General features: G+C 39.8%; 1 protein-coding gene across 5 annotated transcripts in view; it reads right to left on the bottom strand.

Annotated features, from left to right (window-relative positions):
* The window catches only part of LOC118325773 (transforming acidic coiled-coil-containing protein 1-like), a 22,056-nt gene that overhangs the window by 3,425 nt on the left and 8,443 nt on the right, over positions 1–10,188 (bottom strand). For 3 of the 5 annotated variants that reach the window (XM_035658585.1, XM_035658584.1, XM_035658581.1), the window contains exons 2-8: positions 8,470–8,561; positions 4,965–5,382; positions 2,965–3,019; positions 2,775–2,856; positions 1,513–1,565; positions 336–470; positions 140–216 (exon numbers count right to left, since the gene is read on the bottom strand). In XM_035658585.1, coding sequence (XP_035514478.1) covers positions 140–216; positions 336–470; positions 1,513–1,565; positions 2,775–2,856; positions 2,965–3,019; positions 4,965–5,332 — 770 coding nt within the window. In that variant the 5' untranslated portion in view covers positions 5,333–5,382; positions 8,470–8,561. The remainder of the gene's footprint in view (positions 1–139; positions 217–335; positions 471–1,512; positions 1,566–2,774; positions 2,857–2,964; positions 3,020–4,964; positions 5,383–8,469; positions 8,562–10,188) is intronic. The other 2 variants (XM_035658586.1, XM_035658583.1) reach the window with 1 other exon arrangement.

Below are 10,188 nucleotides of genomic sequence, written 5' to 3'. Positions count from 1 at the left end.
AGACTTTTTTGCATACAAAAATGTGACGCAAGTAACCTCTTGCACAGAACAAAGATCCCTCTCTGTCTGTTTCACCTCATCATAACCTTACATGACCACCCTCGAAGTCCATCATTGAAGCAGTGACATGCTTTCTAACCTCATCTCAGCCACTTCTTGTTTGCTGCTCTCGTACTTTTTCTTCCAGTCATTGGCTTCCAACTCTTTAGTGATGATCTAGAAAAGAGACGTCTACTGTGAGCTCAATCATGTCAAACATATACACAATCAACTTACAAAGCACAGATGACATATTTAATGTTGATTCATGAGATGAGTGAGATAAAAGCGTGTACCTCCTCTCTAATGAGGGTGAGAACGGCCTGTTTTTCTGCCTCGCTGATGCAGATGGAATCCAGGACCTGACTTCCTGTTTTCTCCATTTCACTTCCTCCCGACTTCTTCTTCAGCATGCATGGATCCTCATACTGCTGAGGGCAGAAGGAAATCACTTATGTCAACTTTCATCTTTCATCGTACATCCAGTAGTATAATGGGGTGTAAGCCCACCTAAACTTTATAATAGAGAAACTCATAGTCTTTATTTTGGCAAGTAGCAATCACAATACTGCCATAAAAACATTAAATTCTACCTTCTTATACCCCAAACAATTTCTTATGCAAACTTTACTACTGTTTCTAGTAGTGCAAGTATAAAATGAATACTTTTCTGTGCAGGAAATTGTCTTGTTTTTTCTCTGGGAAGCCCATTATACTGTAGGTGTTTAGAAAAGCCAATGCTTGCACCCAGCAATATGTTACATCAGCAGTTAGTCAGTATACCAATTAGTGAGAGAAAGAGACAAAAAGGTTTATACTGAACACATCATATTTCTCTCTCTGTATGCCAGCTCTCTCCTTCTTCTGTTCTCTAGTCTTCTCTCGTTCTCATTTTTTAACCCCATACCCCTCTTGTATTTCAATCGATGTTCTTACACATCTCAATGCTGCTTCTTCTCCTCCCCTGTCTCTCTCCTCTCTCATTTTGTCCTTCCCTGGATTATGATATCATATTCTAATCTCCTGAATGATAAATCTGAATCCATCTGTCACCTGAGTACATGAACACAGTGGCAGACACTAAGTACCTCCTGCTGTCCTACAGCACAGTGCAGTCATCATATCAGCCGATCATACTGCAGCTTTAGATACAATGCAGGTAGCTCTAAACACAACACTAGGCTGCCTATTAGTGTACATCTTTAAATCACACTTTACAATTTGCATCATATGCTGCGTAAATGTCACTGATTCAGATCTGAACACAATGTAATGTTTGAACATGTCTGGACTTGTGTTCTTGTTAGCAACTGATGGTAAATTTAACTAATGAAAGAGTGCTTTATCCCCACCTAGTGGTCACTGGTGAAGTTGCTGTGATAGGTTGTCCACAATGATGAATAAATAGACTGTATATGGGGCTGTATATGTAGGGGAAAATAACATTAATGATTTATTGTGATATTTACTTACCACAGAGCAGCAGTCTGAGTCTTCAGGTTTTGATGTCACATTGCAGTCTTGAACTGGAAGAAAGTGAGACACATGTTAAAATGAAGTTAAGATCAAAGATGCTGTGGCCTATAATGTAATCTGGTTCTATTTCTCATAATAAATATTATTGTATTATACCCACATGTGCTCATATTCAGTGATAAAATAATTAAAACCTTGTATTAAGCTGTGAAATGGATGAGATGGGAAGTATGTGTGTCTATGTATGTAAATTCTGTACTGTTTTTGTAATATTTTATATAATTTGTAAAGAGTGCTTAATGTTTGTTAACTAAAATACCCGTAAATAGACATAAAAAATAAGTATTGTCACGACTTATGCAATATAAAAAAAATTAATATGTAGTTATATGTTTTACTTAAAAGGTCCAGTGTGTAACATTTAGGAGCATCTATTGGCAGAAAGGGAATAAACTAATGTTTTAATTAGTATATAATCACCTGAATATAACAACTGTTGTGTTTTTGTTGCATTAGAATGAGCTGTTTTTATCTACAGATGCTTCCTTCCATAAAGTCTGCCACGTTTCTACAGTAGCCCAGAATGGACAAACCAAAAAGTGGCTCTAGATAAGGCCGTTTGTGTTTTTTGTGTTTCACAGCTACTGTAGTTTCTCTCTCGCGTTTGGAAAGGGAGGGTGAAGCAAGTGAGTTGCAATCTGCATCTACACTGCTAGATGCCACTAAATCCAACACACTGGACCTTTAAATCAAAAAATAAACTCACATTACAACAATAAACAATAAATAACAGTAACACCGACTACTGATGCAATGATGTGCTGTTATGCAACATTTTTAATAGCGAGGCTACTAGGATCAGACCAGTCACAAAAGCTGTGTCACATTCAGTCTGAAGGCACCAGTGTGATCATATAATCTAAATATTTATAAGACTAAAACAGCTCTCCTCCAACAGGCACAAACACACTATACTGTTGTGCTGCTCTGTGGTGCTCATGACCCACACAGTCACAAGTTTCAATGCAGTGTAAAATAATGTGTAAAGTTAATAATTAATGTTGTGCTTGTAAGACAAAGATAACCTTGCTGTCTGGTATTGATAGAGTGTAACCATTAACATCCAGTTATCTGATCTCTGTACAGTAGAGTCCCTCTCTGAGCTGGGAAGTAACTGAGCCATTCACAATTGGGTGGCTATCTGACATGCACACATGAGCAAAACATTAAAATCAATAGTCATTGATCCTTTTACTCACTGCTTTCGTCCTTGTCTGGTTTGACACCGACACTGCTCGCCAACTTCTCCTCATCTGTGGCGTGGTCACCATGATGGTCATCCTTTAACAGCAGCAACCAGAATCAACCACATTGACTGCATGAAACCTGTCAAGAGCTAAAACTACCACATGAGTGAGATGATCATTAGACACAATTATCAATCCTTACCTGCCCGCTGAAGTCCTTCTGCATTGGCTGGTTCTGCTTCACTTTACACGAGTTCCTGAGAATGAAGGTCAATAACAACATCAGTGTCAGCGTTAACCAGATTAATATCTCTCTATGTGTGTACATGTGGGCAGGTGTAATGATGAGGAGAGAAATCAGGAGAGACAGAAAGCCTTACAGCCAGACCTCGTGGCTCTGCTCTGTGTGTGCCTCTGAGTTTGCATGCTCTGCTAAAAGTGCTGAATTACGCAGCAGAAAATGCAGATTAATGAAATAGATTGTTGCCAAATTAAAATAAGAGCAACAGTTGCACGGAGCATTAGAGGGAATTACAGTGTTTCCACTAACACTCTGTCCTCTACTTTCTAAATCTAGTTCACTTGTTTTTCACCTTCACTTTGTGTACGAAGGAAAGTTTAGGTCAGCTGAATGACTATGGCGTGAGCCTGGACTTGAACAGCAAGGACTGACGTTAAAAACACACACACGTCTGCACACACGATTATACAGTACTTACAACAGAACACAGAGGAAATGGACTTGCTCAGCAGTCCTGATGCCACACAGAGAGAAGGGAAACAGAATGACAGGTTTGGAAGGAAAAGGAAGGAAAGACACAGGAGAGGATGGGACAGGGGTTAGGATAAACACAAGGTGAGTGCAGGGTTATTATAGTTTAATAAATAAAAAAACAAGACTGAAAGTAGACAGAGTGTTTGGTTAAACTGGAGAGTTAAATCTTGAAACTAAAGTGATATTAAAATCTTAATCTAAACCACTTGGCAGTTTTTTTTTACCACACATTTTAAGACTTTTAAAATGGCAGTCTTTTCTGTGCTTGTCCTATAATATTGTTTTATAGGCTAGACAATTATAAAGAGGTAATGGAAATATTTGAATGGCTTTTTTGTTAATTATCTGGAAAAAAGTCCTGGACACACTTACAGCTCAGGATAAATAACCAAAATACTTCTGGTTGCTAAGCAAGAAAAACATCACATGGAAATGACTGCAGGCCAAAGAAAAGACGACAGGACTGCAACTGTCAATAAAATAAACCGTATAGAGAATCTGACCTTTATCTTAAAGGCTGTGATATGGACAATGTGTAAAATAAAGGAAGAAACTGACGTTATACACAGTATATTGACCTACGAGATGTAACCCATTACATATGTAATTCATAGACCATATTCCTGTATAGTGTTGCCAATGTCAAACTTCTTATTTAGTTTGAAAATATCAATAAAAAATACTAATATCTTATCTTTGTGCACAAAACTGATCTTGCCGAACAGCAATAATTGTTCCAACAACAGGAGTTATGGCTGGTAGTTCATTCTAGTATATATCACAAAAAGCTGGTGGATTACAATTATGCTCGTGCTTTTTTAAACTTAATAATAGAGAGATAATAGAGAGCTGAGTCATGATTCTGCTTTAGCATGAACACTTCTGAAAAACACCACAAGAGGGCATTGTTTGACACTTTAAGTTCTCTTTATCATTCAAAGAACATTTTCTGTCAGCATAGCCACAAGATAGTCGTTAAAAATACTTGCTATTTATATAGCTATGAAGACTGAAAAACTGCCCTAAATTACGACCTGTGGAGTAATTATACACAAATGATGAAGTAAAAAATAAAGGCGAGCTGAAATTCTAAAATAAAATGATCTAAAAACATGAATTAAAATGAACTGAAAACAATAAGAAAAACATTAAAAACTATAATAACACTGGTGAGCAATGAATGGAAGTGCAGGAGAGAAACAACAAACAAAAGAGGCCACCACAGTTGATTAAAACGGGAACACTTTGATCACTTCAGGTTCATTGTGCACAATGGCAAGCATTCACTAATGTTCCCTACAGCCATAAAAGAGAGAGCAGCGTTTGTTCAGCTTGAAAATCTGTGAGTCACATTAGTTCAGCCACTCACTGATGACTGAAGAGGAATGGCCTTTGTGTTTGTGTTTGTTTTCGAATGCTTTACTCACGTGATAATTGTGCTGTTGGTCTCACAGGTTAGTTTTGTGTTTGATTGCACAGCGTCAGAGTTCACGTTGCCATTAAGCAAGTCAGGATCCACGCAAATGTCATGACTGGGGATCAAATTTGAGTCCGGGCTGGAGTCAGACGTCACCGGAGCCTCGTCGTCCACTTCAGAAGGATCTGGTTTGTTTAGCGGGGAGAGGACGGACAGTGATGGGGGACGGAGGGCTTGAGGCTGGGGGAGGAAGCCAGGACTGGGTTTGTTACCGAGGGTCAGGTTGAGGTTCTGGTCCAAACCAAAGCTGTTGTCGTTAGCTGAGGAGCGGGTGAGGTTGTTCAGGGAATTGACCTCTTGGGATGGAACTGGGCTCATGTCCTGGTTGAAGTTCTTGTCCAGAACAAGGTTTGTAACATCAGGAAGAACTGTGAAAAGGGAAGAAAAGTATGTAACTAAGTTTACATTGAAACTTTCAAGAGGAGCATGAAGTAATTGCAATAAACTTGTTAGCAAATGGTTGCTTATTTATACATCCAGCAGTTATGGACTGTGTATGTCTGTTGTTTATGGTGCTGAAAGGGTACAGTGAGTTTTTGAGCTTTTCACTGATGTGCTTCCTGCAGCAGAAAGCGATGCTATAAGAGCAGTGAAAGTTAATAAAAAAGTAAAGTTGTGTCCGGACAGCTAAACAATGAGCTAAAACTATAAAGCTCTGAGAGGGGCTGCAGTTTAGGGTGACACTTTTCTGTAGGTTGATCACCACGAGCGACCACTTTTCCACTGACACACTGTTTTTACTTTGACATTTGTTAATATAAAAATATCAGTTATAGCCACTTTGAGATGACAGGAGGGTTAAACAAACTGCATAACTGAATATCATCTGCATAGCACTGATAGGAGATACCATACAATTACTTATTATCTGGACAAATAGAAATATAGGGCCAAGGAGAGAACCTTGGGGCATGCCACAATACAATCTGATGATTGCAAACTCTGTTATTTCAAATGAGGACGAAGAGTTAGCAGAAAGGTAGAATAAGAACCACGAGAGCTAAACAGATCTTAATCTTTCCTCCAATAGTAAAACCTAACATCCCCATCCTCTGGCTACTTAAAGACAGTATATGTGATTCAGGGATTTAAAGTTAAAGTGATGGCTTCTCCTTCTCCTCTTAGAACATTTAAAATGGCTGCTGGCTTCCTCTCAGAGCACTTCCTCACACATCCCGTTAACAGCTAGCTAACGACCACAGCAGCATGCTGGCCTCTGTTGAGTCACACTGCTGCTGAAACACAGGACTCTCTGTTACTGAAAAATACACCCACACACACTGTAAAACTCACACAACTACACAGAAGAATAAAACTGAAATAACCTCTCCTGTATTCTTGTGCATTTCCTTTGAACATCCACACAACATGAGTGAAGTCAATGTGGTTTCACCTTGGTTGCTAACAGCTTTTCACATTGTTTGTCATGACTAATGTGTGACTTACTGCATCACACTGTCAATTAATGCAAGTTTATGTAAGCTTCTGCTCAAATCTGGGTACTTCCAAGCAAAACACACCCTTCGGAGACAGGGAACAGATGTAGAAGAACCACACCCAGTCATGCAGAGTACACACCACCACGTGGCCTAGCAACAAAAACAACATCAGGCTTCATTACAGTTTCACAACTCAGCGAAAAAGAGGAAAAAAAGACAGGGAGGGAAGTGGGAGAGAAAGCCAGTGAGAGAGAAACAGATAGTATACAGGTAGACAAATAGCTGTCTAAGGTTTCAGCTACGTTGTGGTTCAGCAGTACATACAGTCAGATGTGGCCTGTGGTTGTTCCTATGAACAGACAGCGATTCCCCCCTGAGCCATTTTAGTGTAATTATAGTGAACCAGAATATCAATTTCTCCACACAGTTGATCTTTTATTTATGGAACTAACCCAGATTTTGAACAGAGCGTGTGACTGTTTTAGCATTAAAAGGAGACTCGTATTGTCTGAATTCAATAACAAACAGATTAATCTCTCTGTCATTATCTCTGGCACAGCGTCCCATGTGCTTTGGTCTAAATGCGTCTAATTCCAACTAGCCAAGCCATCCAAAACATGCAGACCAATTTTATCCTAATACATGTAAAGTACATGTCAAAGTCAATTATTGTGATGAAAGCAGATGGAGCTGGAAAAAACTGAGTTTGCAAGCATCAGTGATATGATGGCATTTGTTTCTGCATAGAAGATGTCCTGCAGATGATCTATTACCATGGTAATAATAGATGGAAATGTATAGTACTCATGTCTGTGTGGGTGATAGCAGGACAGTGGGAGTGGAGAGGTGAGGAAGAGCTGTGGATTGGACAGAAGTGGGTCTCTTTGGCAGCTTCAAACAGGCTGGATTCATCTACAACCTATTTATCAGGCGATTTACGAGTCTGTGCCTAACAGGAGAGAGCTCGCTTACATTACTAATAACTCGACAGTAAGCTGATCCAAGATCTGTGTGAGCATCAAAAGCAGGCAAGTTGGCACTGTGGTCGAAATTACATTAGTGTAAGTATTATGCTTCAATTAAAGTCTCAGTTCACCCAAATTACAAAAAACAAGTTAAGTGAGAAAATATTTTGTTTGTAATTAGCAACCCAAAATATGATGTATCACTTTACAGCACAAATGGAGTTCAAGCTTTCTTGCACCTCCAACCTTTTGATGATCTTTACATTTGTACAAGAAGTAATGGTGTCCATGGGCAAAAAAGTACTGATCTAAAGTACTAATGACAACAACTAGTTAAAAACAGCCATTTATCTTGTATAAATACAAATAGTGAGAAAATGAGTTGTTCTATGTGTGTAGCTGATCTCACTCTCAGTCCTGATCTGGAACATTTTATGAGACTTATCACAGTGGCCATTTTCATACCTACGCAAATTGTCCGACTGGGTGTCGTTGTTTTTTTTACATTTTTGCAATTTTTTATTTTTTTAAAGTATTTTTATCTTTTATTGCCTTTTTTTATTGACAGTGACAGCTGAAGGTAGACAGGAAAGGGGGGCAGAGAGAAAGGGCCTGGGCCGCTGCAGCAAGGACTCAGCCTCAGTACATGGGTCGCTCTACCAACTGAGCTAACCGGGGACCCTACATTTTTGCCTACCTGTGTCGGTACCAATAAAAAAAGAATTGGCTGCTGTGATGTACAGGTGTACTCCAGGACACTGTGACTTCACTGTTGGGTTTGATTACGGATGCAACAAAGCACACTTTTGACCACACCCAAACACCTGTTGTGCCTTTTCAGCCTGATGATCAGTTCGTTAATGTCTAAACACAAGCAGCCATAACAAATACTTTCCCTAAATAAAATACATACTATATTTATATAGTCTATATATCTCTATATATGTTTTATTATACAGGAATGATCTGATCAGGAGCTGATACCCAGATCTACCTGAGAATAGCTAATGTCACCAATCAGGTGTGACCAGTATAAGAGCAGCCATCTCACCTGTGTGGTTGGAGTTGTCCAGTTGGCTCAGTAGCTTCACAACACCTGGAGACTCTGCTTCTGGAGTCTCGAAGGTCCCTTCAGAGTCGGAACTGTGGAGAGAAAAAGAGAAGAAGATCTTAACAAAACCCCCATTCACAAAAACGAAAAGAAAGAGAGACAGAAACGTACTAAGAGAGGGTGACAGAGAGGTCAGAGCTTGAGTGCTTTGGGAAGTTGTCTCAAGTAGTCTGGAACTAAAGATCCAGTTTGAATTTGAGAATGAGCCGAAACTGAAAAATATAATCTATAAAACTAAATTAATTATTCCCATGAAGTGATTTAAAGCATGTGGTAAAAGCTAATCACATTGCCTGGTTTGAAGCTATATTCTCAAACAGCAGTCCACTGTCTCTGAGAACAGAGAGCCATTGGAAATGTTGATCAGTCTAAATAACTACATATAACTGCTACAAACAGCCACTAAATTACGTAATATAACAACGAAGGCACTGGTTGTGTGTAAAAGTCATTCTAACAAATGAGCGACGGCTTTCCAATATCAATCTTCTGTTTTCCTAAAGTGACACAAAAACAATAGATAAGAGCTCTAAGCAGCTGAAAATAAACGAGCTGCTTCTATTTTAAAGGAAGTCAGAGGAAGGGAGAGGAGAGGAAGTCAAGTCCTACAAGGCCACCTGCATCCTTTGCCCCTCAATAAGGACACACACACACACACACACACACACACAAAGTCTTTTGGTCTGCTGTGTCAGCTGCCTAGACACCCAGCCCAAATTTATTTCCAAACTGTGGAGACTAAAACGAAGGGAGAGACAGGGAGAGTGAGAGTGTGTGTGGTTGTGTGTGTGTGTGGTTGTGTGTGTGTGTGTGTGTGTGTGTGTGTGTGTACCCGTTCCCAGCCACTTGAACACACATCAAAACGTCCGCACTCTAATGAAAAACAGCACACGAAGGAACAAAGCTGTCGGTGCCAATACCCAACAACACTCCCATCTCTGATACCAGTTCACACAAACACATTCACACATGCTGGAGCTCCATACAAACACGACCATCCAGAGCTAATCCTCATATACATAACCCAGCCCCCACCCTGCACACACACACACACTGGATCACGGCCCAGTGATGGCCCCAACGGCTGCGATCTTGGATGGTTACTAAGAAACTAGAAATGGACAGAAAAAGAATCAAAGGCTTTGGAAAACTGTGACTTTTTTTCCCCTTCCCCCAACTTTTTTAGCAACTGTTCCCAAACTGTCAAACAGCCTTCACACACACTCGAACACACACACACAAACACGGGCCTAGATAGTCAGATCCTCTGTGTTTGCTGTCTCGTAAAGAAACAGGATACCGAACACAAAGCAGGGATTCACAAAACAGTAGTTTGAGTGTCTGTATTTTGACTAAGAATCTGTTTTTAGCCCGTGACGGCATGACACAGCCACTGGGATCCATAGCATAGGAAAGAATCTGAGATTATACCACAGCATCCGTTAGTGCGTTGCTCTCTATGTGTGTGTATATATCCACCACCTGTCAGTATGACTCAGGGGAATCTACAGTCCTCACACAAACACCCACACAGGCACACAATCAATCAATCTATTGCTGTTTAAATGAAAGGAAATCACTCTCTCTTTTTAACCTTTTACAGGCCCACCTGTAAACAAGCTGCCTCCCTTTATATATTCACTCTCTCTCTCTCTCTCT

Source organism: Morone saxatilis, unplaced genomic scaffold (assembly GCF_004916995.1).
Source record: "Morone saxatilis isolate NCDOM2014 unplaced genomic scaffold, NCSU_SB_2.0 Contig16, whole genome shotgun sequence".
Taxonomy (NCBI): domain Eukaryota; kingdom Metazoa; phylum Chordata; class Actinopteri; family Moronidae; genus Morone; species Morone saxatilis.
Note: the sequence above shows the minus strand (reverse complement) of the source record. Positions and strands in the feature narration are given on the sequence as shown.